The sequence below is a fragment of the Etheostoma spectabile genome, chromosome 3 (assembly GCF_008692095.1).
Source record: "Etheostoma spectabile isolate EspeVRDwgs_2016 chromosome 3, UIUC_Espe_1.0, whole genome shotgun sequence".
Classification (NCBI taxonomy): domain Eukaryota; kingdom Metazoa; phylum Chordata; class Actinopteri; order Perciformes; family Percidae; genus Etheostoma; species Etheostoma spectabile.
The window spans coordinates 9,330,608-9,357,487 of record NC_045735.1 but is presented as its reverse complement, the minus strand read 5'-3'; the positions used below and the strand labels follow the sequence as shown (position 1 = coordinate 9,357,487).

Genomic DNA, 26,880 nt, shown 5'->3' with positions numbered 1-26,880 from the left:
TGTGTGTGTGTGTGTGTGTGTTCCAATTAAAGACCTGAGTCCCTGCAGCTGAAAGTTTTGACCACTCAGGAATCGGCGAGTTGTATGACTATTAAATTGAGCTGAGAACACAAATCTCAGGCGGAGCTCTTTACAAGGTAAATATTCCACCGATGGAACAACAAGCCACAAGTGAGACAGAGGTGAAAACGTCAATGCATGATGTGGCATTTTGTGGAAATGTACACTTACAGTTTTAGTAGCGACTGTTCAACTCTTAATTTGTGTGTATCACATGATTAGCTGTCATTAAAAAAAATAAGGTCCTTCACCGCCCTCTCTGTAATTCTAAGTTTTGTTTTACCTCAAGCAAACTACAGGCCTCAAAGAGATCAGACACAAAGAAGCCATATGCCATATGCTGACTAAACATGGGGAAACTGCCAGTAAAACCAAGTGCTTATACATGTTTTCTATCACACTGATCTTCAGCAGCTAGTCACCTCTGTGTGGTTCTGTAGCCACATTCATTGGTCCCTCTTAACTCTCACATGTTGTCTTCAGAGTTTAAGCTATTGAACTCAGTCAAGCTCATTGATGAGCAGTGATGAACGTATGACTTCTTTAATGTATATCTTTGACTGATTGTATGTAGAGATATGAATGGAGGAATGAATGCACAATTTTAACTGAATGTATGGACATTTAGGAATGGATAAATGAATGTTTATGACAGAATGCATGGATACTTATTGAAGTAGGAATGAGTGTTTGTAAGTCATGTACGTGAGAACAGAAGAAGAATATAGGAAGGATGGCTTTTGATAGTATAGAAAATGGTAATTTGCAATTTGCACAGCTCTTTGAGTAGCCCATAGGTTTACTGTACAATTGTTTTTTTAATTGTTTTAATCCTGTGCTTGTTGTGTGTCTCTGTTGTAACTTTTGCAGCAGTTTTTCCAAGTGTCCAGATGAGATTTCTCCTTAGGGAGACTAATAAATATATTTTGACTTTGCATCCTTTGCTCCATCTGTTGCTTCAGCACCAGGTGTTCCCGTCCACCTCTCACCAATAAATCTCAACTAACAGCAAACTGCTGCTGGCCCTGCCTTCAAATCAGACCCATTCTAACTACTGCAATTACTCAAAGGCAACGGCAGTTAGAGCTGCGAACCCCCTGAGTGGACAATTGGCAAAGGCCTGTGAAATTACACCTCAACACCTTTCACTCATCACTTTCAGTCTTTTCACACCTTTTTCATCCTGTGATCCTGCTGTCTGGTAATCAAAAGCTGCAAATGTAAAGCTAAAGACAGAGTGAACATACCAAACCTAAAATATGGTCTCACATTAACCAGATTTAATTGCATCTATGTCAAACATAATAAGTTCAACATCATCCAGTGCTGTGATGTATTCTTCATGTCTTAGAGACTGCTCTGTTCTAATTGAATCTTCAAGTTGAAAGCTGACAACCTTTAAGCCAAATTAATGCACAGTGAGGACACTGAGTTTAAATTAATTGATGGTACTCAAGTGCTTTAAAACAATTAAGCAGCACTGGGACGCCTATTGTTACATTAGTAAACACATTCACAAGCAAGAAGACTGCTCAAATGGATCAAAGTAACTTACCAGAGGAGGACAAAATGGCCTGAACCTTACAGTCTATGTTTATTCGAGTACCGATTTGAGGTACTTGTACTTTATGTGAGTATTTTTTTAAATGTATGCTATGTTAAACTTCTATTCCACTACATTTCAGGGAAACATCGTTCTTTTTAAATCAAGTACATTTATCTAATGGTTTTGGTTAGAACGTTTTTGTAGATTAATGGTTTACATAAACAATCTATGATGACAAATATGATGGATTGTAAACTACCCAATAGTATTTAACAATACACTACAACATGACAGATAACAATCCATCAGTAATAATAACTTAATATTATAACATATTTTAATATGCAGATATACAACACAGAGAGGGGCCACTACAAACTTTTGAAAGTTAAAGCTGTAATCTCAATCTCAAGATTTTCATTTAAATAAATGCCAGTTAAGTCATTATCTATCCTAAAGGCTGTGACACACCAACCTGATAGCCGACCTTCGGCAGAAAAGACAGTTGGACTGACTACCTGCCTGAGTTGGTCAAAAATGTTCCTCGGAACACACCAAAGCGACGCTGATTTGAGCATACGTCTCCATAACAGCAGGCGGCACTGATGTGTATTGTCGCCCAAAAAGGAAAACCGGCAGCTGATTGAACAAACATGTCATGTGCGTCTGGCGTCTCTGGAATTTCAAAGCCAGACCGTCATGGTGACTCGTTGGAAATACAATCTCAAATTTTGCAAAAATAATTCACAGAAACATGTTTCTGAAAACATTTAAAGCAAGAAATAAGCCATGCAGTTGCTAAATCTGTCTTCATTTCAGATCGACAAAGGTCAGTTTGAAAGATTTTCATCAGATTTTGAGAGTTGTTAGCATAGACAGTTAAAGAAGTGGACCAACTGATCCCATTGTTCTGGTCGGAGACCAGTGAAGGTAAATAGAAGCACTTTCCCGGTGAAGGCTAGGCTTTACTGCGCAGCCTCCAACTGAGCTCAACGACGTAGTTGTGACATGGGCAATGTGTCTGAAAGTAGTAAGTCTTCTGGTAGCTGTGCCAAGAGAAAAGAGGCTTAGAACGCTTCAGATGTCAAATTATTCACTGTCAAAGTGGCGCCAAAATTAATGGCAGTCAATGGGATGCTAACTGCAGGTGATGGCTTCTTGGCATTAAAATGGCGCCACGGGAGCTACGCTTAGAGAGGAGAGGCAACCCTTGGTTGTTAGTCCCGCTCATCCCGTTTGTGATTTCCGGGTTAGCACTACACCAATCAGATTGGTCAATGAGTCCGACTGCCCGCCTTCCAATTCAACATTTCCTCCGACTGACGACGGCACGGAACACGCCAAACAGACTCGAGTCACTGACCTCGCCAGACTGTCCGACGGCCGATAATCGGGTTGGTGTTTCAGCGCCAGGTAACACAATTGAGACTGAGCCTATGGCCCACTGATGAAAGTATATTTTGATATTTGCATCTCCCAGAAATAATGCAGTTTCCTGCATTGTATACACACAAAATAATAAACAAAATTTGAAAACTTGAAACTCATGTATCAACAAAACTCCAGACCATAGAAATATTAGATTCAGTTTTTCTATTGCTACGCTTCAGACTGCTAAACCCTGAGCACAATTCCATTGTTTTTACTTAAACACACAGTAAAGGCCAACAGTGTCACAAGCAATGCACCCCCACACCATCACACCTCCTTATCCATGCTTCACGGTGGGGACCAGGTGTGTAGAATCCATCTGTTCACCTTTTCTCCGTCGCACAAAGACACAGCGGTTAGAACCAAAGATTTCAAACTAGGACCTAAACACAGATTTCCACTGGTCTAATGTCCAATCCTTTTTTTTGGGGCCCAAACAAAACTCTTCTGCTTGTTGCCTCTCCTTTAGCAGTGGTTTCCTAGCTACTATTTGACCATGAAGGCCTGATTCGTGCAGTCTCCTTAACAGTTATTCTAGAGATGTGTCTGCTGCTAGAACTCTGTTTGGTATTTATCCGGTCTCTAATCTGAGCTGCTGTTAACTTGCTGCTGTTAACTTGTGATTTCTGAGGCTGGTGACTCGGATGAACTTCTCCTCAGCAGCAGAGGTGACTCTTGGTCTTCCTTTCCTGGTTTTTGCGACTGCACTTGGGGACACATTCAAAGTTTTCACAATTTTTCGGACCGACTGACCTTCATTTCTTAAAGTAATGATGGCCACTTGTTTCTCTTTACTTAGCTGATTGGTTCTTGCCATAATATGAATTCTAACAGTTGTCCAATAGGGCTGTTGGCTGTGTATCAACCTGACTTCTACACAACACAACTGATGGTCCCAACTCCATTAATAAGACAAGAAATTTCACTAATTAACCTTGACAAGGCGCACCTATGAAGTGAAAACCATTTCAGGTGACTACCTCATGAAGCTCATTGAGAGAACAACAAGTGTTTGCAGCACTATCAAAAAAGCAAAGGGTGGCTACTTTGAAGAAACTAGAATATAAGACATGTTTTCAGTTATTTCACACTTTTTTGTTAAGTACATAATTCCACATGTGTTCATTCATAGTTTTGATGCCTTCAGTGATAATTTACAATGTAAATAGTCATGAAAATAAAGGAAACGCATTGAATGAGATGGTGTGCCCTGTACTGTACATTCTTAATAATACAGGATTGAAAACCTGTCACTTTACCTACATGTTGCTGTTCACATTAACTAATATTTTGATACATATTTCATTTCTTTTACTTTTTCCCATTGCAGATTTTATTTCAGTAAATTGCTTATTCAACCAAAGTACAACCAGCACTTATCCTATCTATAGGCCTATGCCAATTTTTCATTTGCTTGTTTCCAGCAGCTTTTCCCATCATAAAAGTCGGACCAATTGTGACATACAGTATGTGTCACTGCCTTCTCTGCATTACCACGGGGAACCACGTCCATGCCGTGGGAAGTTATAACACAGGAGGCGGGTATATACACTTACTGGATGGATGGGCACCTCCGCAGATCAAATTTCTTGCAGATCGTACGTGGCAAACAGCGAAGAGAGCTGAGGACTCAACTGCAGCTTTTTCGGATAAAATGCCAAAGTAAATATCACAGGTGTAACGTTATATCCACGTACCACCTCTAACGTCAACCCCGCCCCTTTTTAGCTGTCAATCAAAGTTTAACATGTCACCTCTGCGGGCATCATTCACATATGTTTGCACACTCCCATAAAGTTTTTTTCTCCGTCTTAATAAAATGCGGTAACTACACACGACAGTCTGGTCAGTTCAGACGGGACACCAGGGGCGGTTTCTTAAACACAGAGGAAAACGTGAAATCCGATCTGCCCACAGCGGTCTGCTGGTCTGCTGCCTTTCTGTGTCGGAAACTATTTGCTGATAGTCGAAAGTTTAACAGACACTTTCTGACGAACAATAACGGAGTAACCATAGAAGAATAAAAAACGGTCCTTCTTTCAGAACTTCTCGTCAGCCTATGTTCCGAGTAACTTACTTTGGTGCCTTTCATCCAGACTTTTGGCCGTCTTTTCACTTCACCGCTCCCATTTTCCAGACCCCCGCAGCGCTCCCGTGTCCCGGTGGTTAGTCTGCCTGCTGGTCTACATGAGCCCTGCGGATCCTTCTGCGTGTCTTCTGCGTCACAATAAACTGTCAGTAGCTGGAAACACTGATACACACTCGTCTGTTCTCATCCCATAACGTCTTGCCTGCGTCTTCGGCTCGTTTTACCATCGTAAAGCCCTCCAGCGTACAAAATGAGAGCATTTCCTGTCTATGCTTTCCAAAACAAAAGGTTTCAAAAGCAGCTTGGTTATGGTTTTACTCTTTGTTTTGGCGAATGTTTGCAATAAATAGTCTAGCTAAACGCTATTGATATTAAATGTTGTGATTTAGGCCAGTTAAGGTTTTCATAGTTGGCTACTGTTGCTATGGTGATTTTAGCTGGTAATGTTAACGTTAGCCTAGCTAAAATATTCTAGCTAGCGTTACAGCTTTACATCAAGTGTAGCTAGCGTTAAGGTAAATATTTTTGTCTTTTTTAATTTTAGGTACTCATATTTAACAGAAACTGTCACAGCAAATATTGTCTCATATGAAGGCAATCCATCTGTGCACCTTTATTTTGAAGGCCAACACGTGTAGGCTACTTTCCTGTCTCGGACCACTGTTAAAGGTAGCTAATTTTGACGGTGCTTGTTAGCGCTCACTCAAGTGGAGACGTTATAAACAAACCAACGTGAAAAGGAAAGCTTAAACAGCGTTGCGCAACAAGGCGGTGGTTGTTTGATTTGGCCCAAAGTTCACATTTTGATGAAACTGATTAAAAAGATGTGAAAGGAAACAGACTTTTCCTGTTATGTTGCAAAACAGATAGCCCTATGCAGCATAGCATAGCCTCTGTCTTGGTTCTCCATCTTACAAAAATGAGCATAGGCTGTGTAGGCTAGTTAGCAAACCTTTCAAAGAGGGCAGGTTTATGTAAAGTAATTTGATAATATATCCACATAGTTTTATTAAGTAACAGGTCGTTATAATATAATGGGTAAAAATAGTTAAAAATTCAGAAAATCGTTTCCAAACTATTCTAGACAGGACTATCTGGAGAGTCAACCACAGCCTATACCAGGACAATGTATGCACAATGCATTTATTGTCACAGGCCAGCAAATCTGTGGAGACATTCGGCTACATCATGTTAGATGAGATATTGTAACAAGTTCTAAAGGGGGAGAAACACAGAGGTCAAGTGTGAGCAATTATGGTGAACATCTGTTGCTGCTCACGCAACACTGTGGGGCCTCTGCTTTTAATCTGCACACTTAGCCATATCTCCCCTCATGAGAGCATGACAGAACACCCAGTGCAGTAGGCTAGTACATAGGCCTACAAATTCACTCAAACTTGCATTCTCAAGCGTACATGCATAGTTTTGCCAAAATTTAAAAGAAAGAAAGATGATTGTGTTCTCGCAAATAAAAACACATGTCATAAGCTGTAATGGAAAGGGGAACCCATTTGAACTATACAATTTGGTGTTACACATGTAGGTAACATAAACACACCTCTTACATGTTGTAGTGTCTTGGATTCTTCAAGACTATAAAGATAAGACAGAGACGCAGGACAAAATGCAGGGCACAGTTTCAGTAAAAGAAAAGAACAAAAAAAACTCATAACCTGTGAAAGGAAAAACATAATAAATGAGGTTGAATATCTTAATATCCTAAATATCAATGACCAAATTAAACATGCATTACTATATACATTAGTCTACAAACATTAGCCTATCACTTCCATTCAATTCTTCCAGAACTTTGCTAAATTGTTTTTATTGTTGCTTTAGTTACAGCACACTGATCCCATTAAGTGTTGATTAAGCTAACGTAAAATGAGAGTGTTAATATTGAAGTAGCCTACTGTTTTACAGCAAGTTCATTTTTAAAATAATGACCATATAAAAGATGTTTTCTGCTTAAGGAAGTTACAAAAATGTCCCTAGATCATCTTAGCTCTCCTTAACTGACTTGTGCTCCTGTGTTAAGGGAGAGTGTTATGGACAATACCCATATTTAATCTAGGTCAAAAGGAGGGGTTATTCTATTTTTTGGGCATACACAGAGGTCAATTTTAAGATAAGATATTCATAGAGAATAGATCCACTACTTTCATCCCACTGCAAAATAAGCTACAGTGAGACCTTTCCACTAGATGGCGCCAGAACTAAATACAACCTCCACTAGAGCTCTGTAGTTGCACAGTGAAAGCCTTATAAAGCCATTGAGAGAAACTAACTCACTTTTAACCTCATGAGAGCTTTTGATAAACGTAGCAAGAGATAAAAAAACGGTTGACAGAACAAGAGGTTAGCGCGGGTGCCATATTATCAGCATTAGTATCATGGCATTCATTTATGACTTGCACAGTAATTGTGACCACCAAGTATTTTGGTAGCTCTTTATAAACCTTGATGTAAATTATATTCAAGATGGGCCTGAGATGCCTACTGATTATCAAATCATGATGTCTCAAAAATGACCAATGCCATTCAAAATCTATCTGAGCCCAAATAATTTGTAATTACATTTGTGTTGAAAACTGCCCTGAAGCATACTCCCCTTAATTAAAAATAACAGTCACTTAATTGAATAGAATCAATTTGATCTTATTTTGTCAGTAAAATGACAGATCCCACCTCTTGTTACTGGTTAAACCTTATTTATTTTAGTATAAGGAAAATGTAAGATAAGGACTATTATGGTGACTTCAATTTAATATGAATTATGCAAAGTGTGACTGACTTCAACATATTAATATAAAGCCCGTTTGTTCCCTGGTGTCTCTATTTACCTTTAACTTGAGTTTTTTACCCTTATATTGTCATTTACACTAATTTATCAGTCCAAGGACATGGTGTGTCATCTATCTCTTTTTTTACCCACACTGCATTTCCCATCATCCTTGATCCACACATTCACTGTTACTATATTTACAGTCTATGGATCCACACGGTATAGTGTATAGAGAGTTGTGTCTTATGTTATTGGTTATAATTTACTCCCTATTTAACTTTTTGAATTATATGATGAGATAGCACTTCATTGTCAGTAGGCACGGAAATTTGCATTGCAGTACAAGCGCCAATTTTCTTTGCTTGTGTAGACAAGTGTTTCCTTCCACGGTGTTTAAAACCAAGCACAGAGCTGGTCTCAGGAGCAGCATTAGATGTGTTGTGTTCACAGCTCACTGGGTGGACGGAGCGCTGAGTCGTCATTTCTGTCCCCTATTGCTGGGTGCAGGATAGCGGTGTCAAGGTGTTACGTATAAGAGGCTAATCAGCTTATGTGAGATATAGGTCAACAAAGGTGAAATCACTTTCCAGCTCAATGTGCACAATATCATGTACAGTAATAGTCCTGCAACATGTCTATATCTTTATTCATTGGCTTGTTGTCTTTAATAGTCAGAATTCACATATGTCATGTCCTCCAAACATACTGTACCCACACACACACACACACACACGCACACACATGCACAGATACTGAGACAGGCAGAAGGAGAAAGGAGACAGAAGGGTAAGATGAGTGTCTCTCTCTCTCTCTCTCTCTCTCTCTCTCTCTCACAAGCGCACACACATTGATAAACTCAGTTTATCTTCAAGCATATTGTTAATGGGACACAGAGTAGTGATGCTAAGGTTCGACGAATTACATTAAAGTATTTTTCCCTTAAACAATTGAGTTTTCTATAATAAACATCACTTACTCATTACCAGTGCATAGTATATGGTTCTGTTAATTCATCCATCCAGCACATGTTTTGACTTTAACATTGCCAAACGGGGTTGATGTTGTGGCAACCAGCTTTGACTCATTTGCCAGGCAAGGCTTCTTCACCTGGTGAAGTCTAAAAAAGACTGACGCAGGCAAAACAAGCAGCAGGACTCGTGGGACCCACAGGGAGAGCCCTTCGTTATCTTTAATTACCACCATTCCACCAGGGTTCAAATCCATTTACTGTGGAACCTGCTGTACTGTTGGCATATTAGGCCAATTAAAGCACGGTTGAGATGTCTTTATGCAATATAGCTGAGGTGTCTCCATGGCAAGACCCCACTCTGCACATCAGGAAATATGTGTGTACTAAAAAAGGATTTCTTTATGCATGTGGTCTAGGCAATGGGAGCAATTTAGTAATTTTATGATAATATATCATATCAACAAGGCCTCTCACAAATCAATCATACACATGTACTGTATATATACAGTATAGAGTATATATAATTGATTTGTGACTTCCAGGGGAGAGGCCTTGTTGTCTCACCAGCCTGCATGATAACAAGGCTTTTAGAGTAGACTAAGGCCTGTTTTCAATCCTCTTATTTTGTGCCTCACTGAAAAAGGATTAGAGGGTAACACTTACGTTTTGGTCCTGGGTCACTTTGGAGGGATTTGATTGAATGTGCCTACAGCGGACACTGTCATCCTATATTAATACGTCAAAACCGGCTTCCCATTTTAAATATCACATTTTTGGAGAAGGGTGCTCATTGTTGCAGCAGATTTTATTTTGAATTTTTAATATGTGATATATTTTGTTTTTTGAAGATCTACAATGAAGAACGGAAACCCGGGGGCAAAGGTGATTTTCTTTGTCCTTCTTCAGATATGCTTCCTGTGAACAGAAGTGTTTGTGAAAAACGCACAGGAGCCTTAAGAGGCGCTCACATCGGGACCTAAGTAGCTCTCCAGGGTGCTGAAGTTGTCTCCAAACGCGACAGGCACAGCGTTCATTCTCTGCCTGTCACTCTCAGCCCATAATCCGAACACAATGACTTGGCTGTGTCTTCACCGGAGTGACACCGTGGATCCTCGGGTGTCTAGGTAAGATTTTGGGATGGTTAGGTGACAGTTTATGTGGATACAGAAAAGGAGATCTGAGAGGATACGTGTAAGATTGTCTCGTCGGACCCTGAAGCTGTCCTGATGGCTCCAAACAACTTACAATAGCCAATTATTTTAAAATGAGAAATTGTCAATAATCTTATCTTTGCTCGTTTTGCAGTTGTCACTGGTCTTATTGATAATTCTTTAGTGAACACAAATATTCACTATCTTTGACACCCTGGAAGAACAATGCAACATATTCATCTAAATTTCAGAGGGCCACTTTGGGAGTCTAACCATCCATGTATGCCAATAGTTAAAAGCAGACTAACTTTAACAACACTGCCCTTTTACAACTTTCTGTTATGGGTCCTCCTCGGAGTGTTGACGTTCCCTTGTTGCGTCCATTGTTTAATATTCAAAGTGGGGATCATGGGGCCTTGGAATTGCGACACGGTAGCCTACAGGGCCCTGCCTGCTACAGCCGCCAGGCTCGCTGTAAACAGGATAAATGGAGATCTAAATCTGGATTTGGGACTGAAAATGGACTTTATCATCCTCCAGGAGCCTTGCCAAACATCCAGAGCCCTCACTGCGTTTATTTACTATGAGCAGATGGCGGATGCGTTTGTGGGCCCATCCAACCCGGGATACTGTACTGCAGCTTCTCTGCTGGCCAAGAACTGGGACAAAGCCATCTTCTCTTACAGCTGTGTTAACTATGAGCTGGACCAGCTCATGGGACACCCGACTTTTGCCAGGACGGTGCCGGTACCCACAGAGGTGTTGTTCACCGTGTTCAAACACTTCAGGTGGGCCAGTGTTGTGGTGGTCTCATCCAATGAGGACATTTGGAGGGATACTGCTGTGAGGGTTGCTACTGCTCTCAGAGAGAAGGGGCTTCCTGTTGGCCTGGTTACGTCTATTGGAATAAATGAGACGGAGGTGGAGAGCACGCTGAGGAAAATCCAGGCTGCAGGAAACATCAATGGTGAGTCTATGCTGCTGACATACACAAGTTACATTACTATGGAATGCAATTTTATTCAATATTAAATAAATGAAAAAGTACATAAATAAATGAATAAATGAATGAATGCATGAATAAATACATAAACAAATATGCCATTGAAATACAGTACATCATGAAATAAATAAATGAGGCAATAAATACATAAATAATTAAATAAATGTAAATATTCATTCAACAATTAATCAATTAGTTAAATGAATATATCAAAAGGTTTTACTTTTAGTTATTTCATGGTACTTTAATTTCATAAGTCCATGTTTATTTTTTCCAAGAGACTTTTATTTCATAAATCCATGTTTATTTATTTCCGTGGACTTTTATTTGCTAATCCCACGTTTATTGATTTCCCTCTTTATGTATTTCCAATAATTGTATGCAAATCAGGGGGCGTGGCTATCTCCAACTCGGTCTCACGATTTATTGATTTGTGTTTACATGTCACGATTTTCTCGTTTATTTCGTGTACATGTCCCCATTTTCGAACGTGACCATTTCACAAACTGCCATGACACTGGGCTGCTCTGGGAGGCGTGACAACGGGAAAATGAAACAAAACACGCCGGAAAAAAAAAAACAGGGAATGGAACCGTCACACGCAGGACACGCCGACAACGACGGAAGGAAGAGAATAATAGAAGAAAGGAACTGCAACACGCTGGGAAAGATCTCCGGTCTCCTGTGTGAAAGTCCTGTGTTGTTTGACCCATCGACCCTCCCGACCAACCTCCCTGCGCGGATTTTAGGCTTTTCGATACTACTCGCTACCGTAATCGTTCTGTGATCACGAAATAGGCTTCCCATTGAAATACATTACTTCAAAATTTGTAATCAACACACAAAAATAACAACATTAACGTGACCTGTACATAAATCATTAGATTAAATAACATGACCATTTCGCAAACTACTATCTCTCACATTCAGAACACAGCCGTGGGCTCTACCCAGCACACAGTCACCCATTTTGGCGCCAACCTGACGGAAAAACACGATTGACTTTCAATAATTGTAAATATATTGAAAGGGGAAATAATTAAATGTGGAATTATCAAATAACAGTCTCTTGAATTAAATAAATGAAACAAAAGTACCATGAATTGTTGAAAGTAAAACCTTTTCACATATTTCACTAATTGATTCATTGTTACATGAATATTAAAATTTATTTAATTATTTAATTATTTATTGCCTCATTTATTTTTTTCATGATGTATTTTAAAGTCATATTTATTTATGTATTGATGTATTGATGTATTTATTCATTTACTTATGAATTTATTTATTCATATAATATTGAATAAAACGGCCTTCCATACTTACAGGGATTACATGTACAATTATGATGTGTCTTGTATTAAAGTGACACCAGAGGAGATAATCACAAAGTACATTAATATCACAATGAATCAACCATTACATTATCATAAGTAGTGGATTTGAAGATGCAGTACCTGTAAATGAAAACACAGGAAGCAGACAGGGCTGTATGTATCACGACTGTAGGTGAACGACTTGCATAACTGCAAAATATCAAACCATCAGCTGTCCTGATTTGCTCTACCAGGATTTTCTTACATCCAAGCGGCACCCATCCTCTTCAGTAGGCTACAGGCTTATCACTGCACCATCTGACCAGGAAGCCATTTTGACACTGCATATTTCACCTTGTAATTAAGGGGAACTAGGGCAGCAACGAAATGTGTTTGTTTTAAACACAATCAATTCTATTTTGTGTGCCTTGACTAGAGCACAGGGAGGAAGGGAGAAAGATTAAATTACAGGGCACATTGATTTCTCATTTTTGACAGCCTTAGCTGGCAAACTCTTGAACTGAATAAGATGATTTGAAATGGGACCACGTGATGGACGGAAATGCTTTGTCACTTCAGAAGCATCTGTCCATTTGGAGTAACTTTTTTTTTCAACTTTATTGTAGTGTTGTCATATCAAGTTACATGTTATATGTTCTTTATTTTCTTTTATCTTGGTTAATAATACCAAAGAAAAAAGAAAAGAGAGAAAAAAATATTTGGAGTATGTGTTTTTTACATATTTTTTCATCGTTGGTGTTTATTTTATTTTATTCTATTGACTTTTATTCATCAGATTTTAACGTTTTGCTGTTTGTAATTTTTCGTTTTGCAAACTTTTATTTATTGTTGTTTTTTGGTTTGTTGTTGTTGTTTGTGTTCAATTTTGCCATGTGAAGCACTGTGGGCTGTGTTTGTATGAAAGGTGCTATAGAAATAAAGCTCAGTTGAGTTGTCCAAGAATCAAAGTAATGCAACTATATACAATTACTCCTGTAACTCAATTATGTAGGTATGTTGTTAACATATGGAATAAATTAAAGTCACTTCATTTGAAGAGGACATTACTGCACTCTTCGCAATGCTGCATTTGTCCACTTGTCACCTACTGACACATTACATCATTATAACACCGAGTTCAATCATGTCATCACTCTAAAGAGTTGCGCAAAACCTCACTGTCATTTTTCTTGTGTGCATCAGTCATCATCATGTGCATGCATTCAATCCTGGTTGGAGGGGAGAAGCAGGCCACTTTTCTTCTCAAAGCACAGACAATGGGCCTGACTTCAGGGAAGTATGTGTTTGTGCCCTATGACACCCTCCACTACAGCGTGCCCTACACCAACGTCTCCTACTTCCCTCTGCAAAATAACAGCAGGCTGAGGGAGGCCTATGATGCTGTGCTCACCATCACTATGGCCTCTGAGCCTTTGTCCTTCAACGAGGCGTTTGCTGCCGCCCAGAGGAATAAGGAAATTACGCCAGATGTGCGGCCAGAAAAGGTAGAAACCAAGTCTGTCTTAAAACTCCCATTTTCATAAGTACCGTGAAGTGATCAAACATCATGTCTTTTTTTGTGCCCCTTGTAGGTTAACCCACTGTTTGGGACCATCTATGACAGCATCTACCTACTGGCCAAGTCCATCCACAACGCCAGGAGAGAAGGCATGCCGCTCTCAGGCTCAAACCTAGCGTACTTCACAAAAAACATAACCTTCACTGGCTTCAACAAGAAGGTCAAGGTGGACACTAGTGGGAATGTTAAGACCAATTACATCATCCTGGACTCTGACAACAGGGGGAGCCAGCTGTACCAGACCCATTTAGTGGATCTAATGTCCGGAGTGCTTAGTTTTGCTGGGAGGTCCATTCATTTTCCAGGAGGATCTCCTCCACCGTCTGATTCCAGCTGCTGGTTTGACAAGAATGCCATCTGCACCGGAGGTAAGAGCCTTAGTTTTGGCTGTGGTGGAATGCCACTAAGAACATTTACTACAGTACTTCACTGAAGTGAAAATTTGAGGTACTTTCTTTTCATACCACTTTCTATTTTTACGCCACTACATTTTAGAGAGAAATATTGTACTTTTTACTCCACTACATTAATCTTACAGCTTTAGTTTTTGCACACAAAACACATGTAGTTTACGAAACACAATGTTTTATTATAAATTGGACGGCCTACAAGTACAGCTGAAATGATTAGTCAATGAGACACTTTTGATCGTTTCTAATTTTTAATAACAATAATTTTTCTGCATTTTACTTTTAATACTTTGAGTACATTTCCCTGATGACACTTACATACATTTACTTAACTAAAATTTTCAATGCAAGACTTTTAACTTGTAAGAGAGTATTTTTACAGTGCTTTTACTTAACTAAAGGATTTAAATACTTCTCCCTTCACTGAGTTTTGGCATGTGTGAATGTTCATAGTCATCGTGTGGGAATATATTGGTGCACATGGATATATGTGTTGTCTTAAGTTCTCACAGTTTTTTGGCATGTTCTCCATACATTTTCCAATTCCCATGATGTCATCACCTGTTGTCATCCTCAGGTGTGGAGGTCATTTACATCATAGTGGTGTTTGCTGTCATCTTCATTCTGGCTATGGGAGGGCTCTTTATAAGTCTTTATATCAGGTACAGCCTGTAAATACAAACAGATCACATTCTCTATCAAACAAATTAACTCTTGTGTTTATGTCCTGTACTTTCTCCCTCTGTCTTTCCCACCAATTTTTAGGAGAGGGATTTTTGTGTCAGAGAAGGTGCATTCACGCACTCTATGGTTTGATGTGCACAATAGTGGGTGTTCCGTGTAAATGCTTGAGAATGACAAAGCAAGATTGAGGGAAAAGGTCCCTGAAAGCATGAGTCATCACCCTCTCTGGAGTAAAGAGAATCATATTTAAACAAAAGAAAGTAATAAGTCTGGGTAACCTTTACTTTAAACGCACTTTAAGCCAGTACGTTAAACAATACTATTGAAATCATATGACTGCATTTTCCAAAAGTAGATACTTGATTGCTGAAATCAAAATTCCTGACCATTATTTAATACTTTCCCATTTACATCATGTTAACAGGAGTCTAGAAGTAGTTCTCATATAAGGACAGGCTTTTCTTGGTTATCATCTCACTTTGCTCCAAAGATGATCTTTGAGATAGTTTTAGGAAACCCACTGCCATTGGTTGAACTGATTTTCTCCTCTATTTCTAAATCTCATTGGCAGGAGGAGACTCCAACAAATTCAGCTGGTCAAAGGTCCCAATCGAATCCTCCTGACTTTAGAGGATCTCACTTTTATCAATCCTCAGCTTAGCAAAAGGGTAAGCAGCATGCAACATTAATGTCTTTCAGTCATCAGCATGAAAAACACATTGCATTTTAGTTCAGAATATGTAAAATTGTGAAAATTTACTGAATGAAATGTTTTCAAATGAAACTTGTTTCAATCAAATTGATGTCCCACAGAAAATTACTTTAGACGATCTGAGTGAATCCAAGAGTGTTCTAGAGGAGAAATCTGCAAACTGCTCGCACTCTGTGAACAGCATGCATACTGTGACTCATGAGACCACCAATGTAGCTGTGTACGAGGTAGGGAACACTGAAAGAGTCATTGCACCTGCTGCTTCAGCCTGTGTGTGTTCGCAGTATGTCAAAAAGCAAAGTATGTATGTGAAAAAGTGTGTGAAGAGTGTCCTTGTCTAGGCTCTCAACTCTGATGGTACATACTCAACATAAAGAACACATGTTCTTGTCATATCTTCCACAAAGTGTCAACCCATTATTTTTTTCACAAAATTGTTTAGAATGTGTAATTTCCATTGTATGTCCTGTAAAAACATGGCCTTTCTTCCAGGGTGACTGGGTGTGGCTAAAGAAATTTGAGGAGGGACAGTTCAAAGAAGTGAAGCAGAGCACCACCAAGATTTTCACAAAGGTAAAAAGCCGAAAACTACAGTTCCAGTAATAACAACTACTGTAGATTAAAACGGTATCCTTGTATGGTAACAATGTGGTATAATATGATATCAATGTCTATCTGCTTTCTCAGATGAAAGACCTGAGAAACGAGAATGTGAACCCGTTTCTTGGTTTCTTTTTGGACTGCTCCATGTTTGCGGTGGTGATGGAGCACTGCTCACGGGGAAGTCTACAAGACCTACTGAGGAACGAGGACGTCAAATTAGACTGGATGTTCAAGTCCTCGCTTGTGCTCGACCTCATCAAGGTAAGCGCTGTATGTATGTATGTATGTATGTATGTATGTATATGTATGTACTGTATGTACGTATGTGTGAATGTATGTATATGTATGTACTAAATATGCACAATATTACCGGAATTAACCAGTGGGTGTTACCAACATCCCTGCTGTATTTCCTGTATGATTAACTACACTGTTGAACATATTGTGCCTCCAGGGTATGAAATATCTTCACCACAGAGAATTCCCCCACGGCAGACTTAAATCTTGTAACTGTGTGGTAGACGGGCGTTTTGTCCTCAAGATAACTGACTATGGCTTTAATGAGCTGCTGGAGTCTCAGAAAGCTCCAACAGAAGAACCTCCACCTGAAGGTACCTTCCGCTCTGGAAAAAAAAAACATTAGCTTTTTAGGTATGGTGTTAAGGTGAGGTTAAAGCAACACCAGATATTCTTTTGCATCTTAAAACAATGTTTCCAAAATTGTGGTTCAGTGGTTCATCAACTTATAACAGGGTGAACGGCACTTCTGCATTCACTTTGCGTCTCTCTATTGGCTATAACCACATTATGCAAGTTTGCCAGAAGGGGTAGCGCATCTGTAGTTCCAATGAGACAGCAGTAAAGGACAATTACGCTTCCAACCTGTAGGGTGATCGAAAAGGAAAAGTGCTGGTGTTGCTATAAAGGGTTTTAACTTGTGCACTGTATTGTGCACACACACACACACACACACACACACACACAGAAACACACGCACAAAATCATACATGTTGTTAACGAGTGGAATCATGTTGCTAACAAATCTTTTCTCATTTTCACTCAGATTTATTTTGGACAGCTCCAGAGTTCTTGAGGGACCCAGCAAATGCACGTAAAGGCACCTACAAGGGAGACGTGTACAGCTTTGCCATTATTCTTCAAGAGGTGGTGGTCAGAGGGCCACCATATTGCATGCTGGGTCTACCGCCCAAGGGTGCGTATGTATCCATCAGGGGAGAGGACTTGTAGATAAAGAGAAGCAGATACATTTCATAGAGATTTATTTTTAAAGTTTGAGACAACTGGGATGTTGATTTCAGGAACCAATATTCACTACATTTTGATTTAAAAGTCCTCCATCTCCTTACCAGAGATCATCCGTAAGGTGAAGAAGCCTCCTCCGATGTGTCGCCCCAATGTGGCCCCGGACCAGGCTCCTCTGGAGTGTATCCAGCTTATGAAGCAGTGCTGGTGCGAAATGCCTGAACGCAGACCAACATTTGAAGAAATCTTTGACAGGGTACATTTTTGGAGACACCAATGTGGCCTTGTTGTTTCCAACCTCACAGTTGTCAACCCACTCAAATGAACCACTTTAAAGAACGTTAAACCCAAGCTTTTAATGTGCATCTGTGTTTTGTTTTTTCATGAATAGTTTAAGATTATCAACAAGGGTAAGAAGACTAACATAATTGACTCCATGCTGAGGATGCTGGAGCAGTACAGCTCTAACCTGGAGGACCTCATCAGAGAGAGAACAGAGGAGCTGGAGTTGGAAAAACAGAGAACAGAAAAACTATTGTCAGAGATGCTACCACCGTGAGTTTGTACACACACACACACACACACACACAGACAAAACATTTAGTTAAAACAGAATGCCTGACCATCTGGTTCTGTAACGTTTAAGTTCTGTAGCTGAGGCCCTGAAGACTGGTGCCACAGTGCAGCCAGAGCACTTTGACCACGTGACAATCTACTTCAGTGACATTGTAGGTTTCACTACCATCTCCTCGCTCAGTGATCCCATCGAGGTGGTCGACCTTCTCAATGATCTCTACTCTCTGTTTGACGCCGTGCTCAGTAACCACGATGTGTACAAGGTCAGTATATATATGTTATTTGACAGCATGTGTCTTACACACAAAAGTACACAGAGACACACACTGATGTGCCCATATCCAAATGAATGTGTTGACATTATTTAGGTGGAGACCATTGGGGATGCTTACATGGTGGCATCGGGTCTGCCAAAGAGAAACGGCAACAAGCACGCGGCTGAGATCGCCAATATGTCTCTGAACATTCTCAGCTCAGTAGGAACCTTCCATATGCGGCACATGCCAGACGTGCCCGTCAGGATACGCATAGGAATCCACTCAGGTGAGACGGTACAAAAGTCTCCTTTACACTGTTAACATTATTAACTTTATGCTCCAGTTGAGATGATGCACAGCTCGTTGCAGATTGAAATATATACTGTATTCTGCCACAGTGAATATGAGGTTGACTGTGGAGCTTACCTTATTTTGTCTGCATTATTTAAATCTGTTATCTAATAATGGTGCAGCACGGATGAGACATTCTCATACATCAGCTCTACTGACAAACAACATTTTTTAGGCTGCACCAGCTGTCTTCAACAGGTGATCACGCCTATATTTCCTGTATCAGTGATTTTATTTTAACATTTGTATGAAAAGTTATACTTTTACTGCCAATGACAGCGCTGATGCATGCTGGCAAAGATTGGGGATACTAAGCTTCATGACGGCGCTTAGTAAATTGTACAACAGGAATGGTATTAAATTGGGCTTTAAAATGTTCTCAGTCTCACTCAATTTTGTTTGTGTTGTATTTTCAGGGCCCTGTGTTGCTGGGGTGGTAGGTCTGACTATGCCTCGGTATTGCCTTTTTGGAGACACAGTCAACACTGCCTCTCGTATGGAATCCACTGGGCTGCGTGAGTTTCGTGTACACAAACCCACCATAATTTGTTTTGATGTTTTGTTGGTCTAATGCATTCTTATCTGTTCTTTGTCCCTCAGCTTATAGAATCCATGTAAATATGAGCACTGTGAAGATCCTCAATTCTCTTAATGAGGGTTATAAAATAGATGTCAGAGGCAAGACAGAGCTAAAGGTAACAGTCTACAATCATTTTAGCTCATTATTTGGTAATGAGCAGAGATAGTCTCAGGTTCTATAAATCCATGCCTTTGTTTGTTTTTTGTTTTTTTTTCAGGGTAAAGGTATTGAAGAGACATACTGGCTTGTAGGGAAAACCAACTTTACAAAGCCTTTGCCAAAACCGCCAGAGATCAAACCAGGGTAAGAGCTTCAAACTGCTGTTGCTCCTTGTATCTTTCGTATGGCTGAATCCTAAAAATATACATGTGTACAGATAATTTTTTATGTCATGAGAGTTGGACCAGAAATAATCACCTGTTCTCATAGTGCAGTTTGCACACATGTTTTAAGCAATGTTACATTTCATTAGTGTTATCACAACCCATTCTGTAACTGTCTCCTGCTGTGATACAATTGCAACTTACTCGTGCAAATCTATCTGAATGTTACTTTAGGGAAGGCAATCACGGGCTGGACCCTGAGGATATAGCTGCGTACATGAGAAAGAAAGCTGAAAAAAAGGCTTGACCTTCTTAGACCAAATACAGGAGGTAGAGACCTGCATGCCAGCTGGTGTTGTGTTGTGGATATGTCACTGTGGCTGTCAGTTCGATGTCTATGGATGTGACCAAATGCAACCTCTGAGTCTGGCCTCTCTCAGTGATTCCTGAAATGTGATCTACTTGTCTCATTAATCTCTTGATCTTATCACCTTCTTCATCTTAAGCAGATTGGGGAAAGCCCTCTTTTATTGTGGCTGGCTGGGCACATTTTCATAATTAATTCATTTATTTTATTATGTTTTAGGCAGCATTTGTTGTGCTTTTTGTCTGCTTTAATGGTGTCTCCATGTCTTTGAATACCAGAGAGCTCTGCTTACTACTACTAAAACAAATGTCTCTGTATAACACTCCACCCTCTTTTTTCACTAGGGACAACTGGCAGGAGATGGTGACAGAAGAGATCAAGACGCTTTTTCGCAAGGCCAACAGGCAGGTGGACAAGAAGAACTGAATGAGAGGAAGAGAAGGAAAGATGTGAAAGGAACAATACCAGAGGAGAAGAAAAGAGGAGGACACATCCAGAGGAAGACAGAGAGCACCACCCTGCTTCTCACTTTGGCTTAATGCAGACTTGTTTAAGAGGATTGCCCGTTCGACTGGCTAATCTGCCTGCAGCCAGCGCAGCAGTACACCACGGTGCTAATGTAATGAGAGTTGTCGCATTACCTGCCTACAGACCTGCTGCCAGCAGCGCAGGGAAGGTGAACCGCGCCTCAATAAAGGAGGCACTCACCGGCCACTAAGTGGTCACTTATTTCAAGGCAACCAGAGGTTCACCCATCAGAAGATTCTACGTCCGAAATGCCTATTTCAAAATGAAATGTTATATTTTTTTTCTGGTGATGATGTCTGTTTTTAGTTTCCCATGAAAGCTCATGATAGAGTTGGGAGGCCGAGGATTTTACTTAGCTATGGCTGAATATTACATGTAATTAGCCCTCCAAAGTCCGAGGCAAAGGCTGCTATTGTGTATAATTATCAGAAGAGAGAAAGAGACATTCACTTCTACTCTAGAATGACTAGAAAGAGTCTGTCAGGCCCAACTGTTTGCCACAAACTATTTCTTTGAGCTGTCAACTTTTCTTCTTACTAATGAAAGGGTGGCAGCACTTGGAAATTCAAGACAATGCAACAACAAAATGTTTTTCTTTTCTGTTATAGTCAATACAGTTTTAAGGTCCTTTAGTAAAACGTGTTGCTTTTTCCAAAGGCAATCCTTTCTACATTTCAGCATTTTAAAAACCTTGTTTCTTTTCCGTCATCACAAGTTTACAAGCTGTCTTTAGCGTGTCAGCATTAGAACATAATCTCTGTGTCGATGCTCACAGGTAAATTTCATTTATTTCACAAAACAATTAACTTTGTGACGTCAAAGTACACAAATCCCTAAAAGTTTGATTCTGAGATCAGGAGAGAGCAAACTGTTTGTACAATGTTAAACTCATCTGGAAGTGGTGTCCCCTTGTTTCCCCAACAGCTGACATTGCACTATACTAATCAACAAGTTTTCCACGCATGATGAATCTGAGAGATGTGCAGCTGTTGAAGAACGCCATCCAGTGTTCAAATATATTATATATTATATTTTCTGAGAAGCATTGAATTAATTTTATTTATCAACATACAGTATGTGCTTTTGAGTAAAAAATAATAAGCAACACGTTCACTGCAGTTTATTTAAAAAAAGCATGTAGGCATTACAGAATACCTGAGAGCTGAGAGCTAAATATAATATCAAACTAAATAGATAATAATATTGAAATATGTTATGTGATAGAAATGTATTTGTTAAAGTATTGTTTTGACCCAAATGTGACATCTCAAATCCCCTGCATCTTATCATCTCAATGCTGACTATAGGAGCATCTTGATTCATGCTAGGTGTGCAAAACAACAGCAGAGTCAGTCAGAAACATGCATATTGGGCTATATATATATATATATGTATATATATATATATACATTATCTGTGTTCTATTTTATTGCTGCAATGCGAAGTATGTGCATGTGTATGTAAATAAGGCATAATTAAGTTATTAAATAATTAATTTGTAACACCTTCATTGTTTGCCGTTCCTTACAGTGTGCGGTTCCTTTCCTCTTTGCAACCAGAAGGCGGCGCTACATCTCTTACAGAGAAATCCTTCAGGCATTTATTTCTCACAAATGCGATTGCATCATTTTGTAAGAGAGAAGTATTCAAGTTAAACTTTATAAAGTTCACCTCTAAAACTACACATTTATATTGTTTTGTCAATATGTTGCATTGCAACTACACCTTTGTATTTACTGTGCTAGAACTGCAGAAGATTCCCAATCACCATGAGAACCATGCACTCCAGTTTGGGCACTGCAAGACTGCTTTTCGTCTGTTTGGTCTGTGCCAACAAAGATCCCACTGACATTAATGTTTAAGCCAGTGGTGGTAAGGGAAATTAACCACAACATTCCCTGGATAGTTGTCTATGGCAGATTAGCAATAGCCCCTACATCCCAGACCTGTGATGATTGTTTGACCTCCAGCCAACTGGAAAGATTGTTTTCCTATAATTTCGAGATGACTCTAGCTCACATTCCTCCGTGCAACGCTCTAAAAGACTGTATGAACTGTGCTTGGATGGTATTCAGATATGATTTGCAAAGAATAAAACACACAGAAAGATCCTCTTTGTTATTTTTATTGAAAAATTAACACATTATTACATAATCACACAATTCCAACAGCTTCTTTGTGGAAACTACCTACAGCAACAAAATGGCACAGTATGGTTGGCAAATGAATTAAGCACCACGCTTCCTCCACCTTTCCTCAGCACATTCAGCTTGAGCAGGGGAACAATTCAGTGCAGACTGGAGGCAAGATTTAAAACCACAGAATGCATGGAGGAAAGAAGTGAGACAGAGCTGGAAAACAAACGTGCAACGATCTTTTTTTACTTTAAACATTAAAGATGATGCAAGAAAATGCACACATATTTTCGAAAAACAAGGTGTAAAGAAAACTTACTTAATATAAGCATGTTGTCTACCGTTTGTTCATCTCAAAGAAGAAAAGGATTCAATGCATTTGTAGAATGTTCCCTGGGAATGTTTGGTGTACCTATAAAGTAATAGTAGGCTTAGGTACTCAGTCCACAGTTTGTCTATTGGAATGTGCTCATGAGGTAACAGTAAGAGCCACCCACCACAATTCATAACACTAACATTATAGCTCATCACGCATCTTGTCTCCTTTAGGTCTAACTAGTCTGCCGATGTACAGGATAGAGTTGGTCTTGTTGTCCTTCACTAGGAAAATGAAGGGGTGATCTGCGTAGAAAAGTGTGGGGTTCCTCAGCTTGTCGCTGCCGTAGATGCTGGTGTCGAACGGGTTTCCAGCCGTGTCCAGTTCCAAGGCTGACGCATGGAAGACATTGGACAGGTAGAGGTCCTTCTTTCCAGAGATGTTGGACAAGTCAGCCTTGGCTTTGTCAACGGCCTCGGTCAGGCCGAGCTCAGCCAGATGTTTCTAGAAAAGATGCAGAATTGCTCAATTCAAAGAGTTGTTGATTGATTTTAAGAGGTCTATAAGTCAACTTTATTGTTATAATTGGCCCATCAATTTGCCACCATTTACCTGCAGGTTGTGGCTGGCTTCCAATGCAATTTTGGGGAGGGCAATGGCCACGGCCTTTCTCTCCAGCTTGCTGATCCAGGTGTCCACCTGCTTCCTGGTCAGAAGTTTCTCCAGGCGTTCCAGGGGCTCCAGGTGATAGGGCATGATAAGAATCATAGAGGCCTGCTTCTGGCCCAGAGGCATATCCAGCACAAATAAACGGTTTTCTTTGTCCTCGTAGAAGTCATACAAACCTGCAAAGAGCAGACAATTTGGATATCTTGCTTGCAGCTTTGAAAACATAAGAAAAAGTCAGAAGTAGAGTTAATGAAGAAACTCACCTGTACGATGCATCATGGAAATTCCAATGGTCAACGAGCGGGTTACCAGGAAAGTACGTGTGTCCACCATTTCAGCACTGAATTTCTCATCCCAGTGAGCTGTTGGACAAAACACATTGGACTCAGTTACACATGTGCCCAATCCTTTGACATCTCCATGTGTTATTAACTATGAGAATTAAAAAAAAAAAAAAGACACTATTTCATACTCACGCTTAAAAAACATAGCGTTGACAATCATGGCTCCATCTGGGTTCTGCACATCCTTGGTGATCTCAGGCAGCTTGCCATCTGTGGACTTGGCTGCCCACTCGTTGATGGAGTTGACTGCACTCCTCTTGTCTCTGAAGTTTATTTTTGAATGGTCGTAGTTGTAGTGCTTCTTGCTGTTTTTCACAAAATCATCAGCAAAGGAGACTGAGCTGGGGCCATAGAGGCGGTTGTTGATCTTCCAAGTAGTGTTGCGTGTCTTAGCATCACTCACCTGGGAAAGAACATTGTATAAACGGTGACAAATGTGCAATGAGTACTGAGGGTCAAGTTTGACTTTGGATCCACTTTAATTATAAGATATAATATACAGTGTTTTATATGGTTGTACTTACCTCAGAGAGCAGCTCTGACAGGCCTGCATGTAGATGCTCATCCCTCAGTTTTTCAGCACTGAGGACGGTTTTGACCTGCGAGGCAGTGGATGCCTTGCCACCGAGGGCCACCATGCCCAGAGAAGAAGCCACCACCACAGGAGAGATGAGGATGTTTTCAGTGTCTTTCTCTTTTGCCATGTTGTGGTAGAGGCTGAATCACAATCACAAGAAAAATTGTTTGCTTGTGTTTTGAGCAAGACAAATGTAACCAAAAGTGCACATGCAAAACCAAGAGCATCACTATACATTTCAGTATGATTACAGTAATATATAGATGTCAGACCTGAAGGCCAGATTTGCGCTGTTATCAGCCAGCGTGGTGGCATGGCTGCTCAGCTTTTTATCCTCTGCGGAGGCCACTAGGGCCAGCAGACAAAGAGCTACAATGTTAGTCATCCACATCCTGTCTGTCTCAAAAAGCAGCTGTCACAGCCTGTGCAAAAGTAACAAAAGACAAAGATAGGGTTAACATCTCTTAATGTGGGTTGGTTTGCTTAAATATTATTAATGTGTATTGAGTTTGAGAAGGAAGACATGTCTCCTCAGAGAGAGTTTGTGAAAAAACAATAAAGATTGTTGTAAGTGTTTTGATTTGATACAGTCATATATCTTAACAAAATGCCAGAGCGCAGACTATGTGATTCAGATGTGGAGGTTTTAGTGGCGTGGCAGGGCAGGGTTGTCTCAGCCCACACAGAAACTTGGGAACGCCTCCAGACTCTCGCCACGTCAGCAGCAACTGAGGCTTAGCTGTACAGCTAGAGCTGCAGTCCACCCAGAGTGAGGCTCTGTGCTGACTGGACACTGAAATGTTCTGTTCTCTACATTTATTGGGATCAATGCAAACTGTTGCACATCTGCACTTTGACGGCTTTAATGACTCCTTTTCAAGCCAGTAGAAGTCAAGATCAGAAATCAGTACCTTTCACTGTATAGACCTGTAGTGCAGTCTTACTTTTACATGCTCTCTTTTGCAGGGCTCTGAGCCATCTTTTGTCTCGGAGAATGGGCGTGTGCCTGCAGGCTATGTCTAACTCATCCCATCACTTGTTCAAACAAAGATCCCAATGCAAACGGCTGTAATTAACCCACTGCAGCAGCAACTTTCTAATCCACCTCCACAATTCTGCAGATATGTTGTCTACATCTCTGTTATTTGTATTTTTTGTGATACAGCAGAAATGACTTCACATCATGGTCGGATACCTTGAGATGTTTTCATGTCTGCCATTTTCATTCTGAAAGACAAGAGGTTTATGTAATAATCTATATAGAGCAGACAGTAAAACAGTATACAGGCTCTGGTGGAGACATTCTGTGTTAATTTCTAATTTCTTCATTTTATATCCTAGTTTCCAACCTTTTAGACTAAAACATTTAGGTTTTTAACAAGTTAGTCATCACTTCCCCTCAATCAGACACATAAATGTTTTCCATTGTCTCTTTTTGACCCGGATAATAACTTTGATCCAGTCAGCTGTGCCACAAACAAGCAGCACCTATTTCTCGAGGACAGATTTGAACCTCTCTTCATCAAATAGTGATGGATTTTAGTTAAAAAAGACAGATTGGGTGCTTATACAGTACTTCCCTTCATTTAATTGCAACAAAGTGCATGCAAGACACAAATAGCTTTAGTAACAGCATGCTGGTATACATTGTGAAAACTTTGAGCTATGCCAAAGATTAATTTCTTTTTTCACAAAAGATAAACTATAATATTCTGTGTGCAATCAAACAGAGAGAGATGAGATTTAGAGAGTATGGGTTAAAATGGGTTAAAATGAGGCACTGTATCTTTAAACCATAAATAACAAAGCACCACGTTTTCACAATGCATTCCTCCCTGAAAGCAAAGATGGTTATCTTCTAATCCTTACCTTGCGCTGGATTTGCAGGGTTTCTCTTCTCGGTTGTGTCCTGTGGAAAAGTGTAACTGTGACAAACTCTCCTGCTCTTTATATCGTTCTACAGAGAACTTTCTAGAAGGGGGAATGGGATATTCAGATTAGGGCTCATATTGTTCTTCAGGAAGCTGGGAGCTGGGACGTCCCCCTTGAGGCTGGAATGAAAGGGGATGGATAAAGTTACCTCCTCAACACTGGTCGGGGCTCAGCTTTGAAACGTTTTCTCCTGTGGCTGCAGACAGAAACCCAGAAAACATCTGATTCTGGGTCAGACCTGCTTGTGAACAGAAATACTCCTCAGCCTCTAGGTTATAACGCTGTTGCTGACTCAATCTCTTACACTAGTTTCATCATATGTA

At 40.0% G+C, this 26,880-nt stretch overlaps 3 protein-coding genes across 6 annotated transcripts in view; 1 reads left to right on the top strand and 2 right to left on the bottom strand.

Annotated features, from left to right (window-relative positions):
• The window catches only part of tsku (tsukushi small leucine rich proteoglycan homolog (Xenopus laevis)), a 13,174-nt gene extending 7,671 nt beyond the window's left edge, over nucleotides 1–5,503 (bottom strand). Inside the window, exon 1 of one of the 3 annotated variants that reach the window (XM_032512333.1) lies at nucleotides 5,075–5,503. Coding sequence is in view for 1 of the 3 variants with exons in the window: in XM_032512330.1 (XP_032368221.1) it covers nucleotides 5,115–5,129 (15 nt within the window). In the remaining 2 variants the exon portion in view is untranslated. Of the gene's footprint in view, nucleotides 1–4,597; nucleotides 4,987–5,074 lie in introns of those variants that run through there. The other 2 variants (XM_032512330.1, XM_032512332.1) reach the window with 2 other exon arrangements.
• A 4,031-nt stretch (nucleotides 5,504–9,534) lies between these two features.
• Nucleotides 9,535–21,986, top strand: gucy2f (guanylate cyclase 2F, retinal). The gene is made up of 19 exons (XM_032512319.1): nucleotides 9,535–10,123; nucleotides 10,186–10,999; nucleotides 13,555–13,856; nucleotides 13,944–14,298; nucleotides 14,918–15,002; nucleotides 15,596–15,692; nucleotides 15,838–15,963; nucleotides 16,229–16,309; nucleotides 16,424–16,600; nucleotides 16,794–16,950; nucleotides 17,403–17,552; nucleotides 17,710–17,858; nucleotides 17,994–18,157; nucleotides 18,249–18,441; nucleotides 18,547–18,721; nucleotides 19,203–19,301; nucleotides 19,387–19,481; nucleotides 19,584–19,669; nucleotides 20,401–21,986. The coding sequence occupies exons 2-19, from the start codon at nucleotides 10,258–10,260 to the stop codon at nucleotides 20,480–20,482; spliced, it is 3,315 nt and encodes a 1,104-aa protein (XP_032368210.1). The 5' UTR covers nucleotides 9,535–10,123; nucleotides 10,186–10,257; the 3' UTR covers nucleotides 20,483–21,986.
• Nucleotides 21,987–22,693: 707 nt separating this feature from the next.
• Nucleotides 22,694–26,716, bottom strand: serpinh1b (serpin peptidase inhibitor, clade H (heat shock protein 47), member 1b). Of its 2 annotated transcripts, XM_032510511.1 has the most exons (8): nucleotides 26,495–26,716; nucleotides 25,821–25,852; nucleotides 24,898–25,047; nucleotides 24,573–24,765; nucleotides 24,181–24,451; nucleotides 23,968–24,066; nucleotides 23,648–23,880; nucleotides 22,694–23,539 (listed from the first exon to the last, which is right to left on the bottom strand). In XM_032510511.1, exons 3-8 carry the CDS (start codon nucleotides 25,014–25,016, stop codon nucleotides 23,237–23,239), a joined length of 1,218 nt encoding a protein of 405 aa, XP_032366402.1. In that variant the 5' UTR covers nucleotides 25,017–25,047; nucleotides 25,821–25,852; nucleotides 26,495–26,716; the 3' UTR covers nucleotides 22,694–23,236. The 2 variants fall into 2 exon arrangements, with proteins under 2 accessions (XP_032366402.1, XP_032366406.1); XM_032510515.1 differs by lacking the exon at nucleotides 25,821–25,852 and having other exon boundaries at nucleotides 23,237–23,539; nucleotides 26,495–26,637.
• Nucleotides 26,717–26,880: the final 164 nt, after the last annotated feature.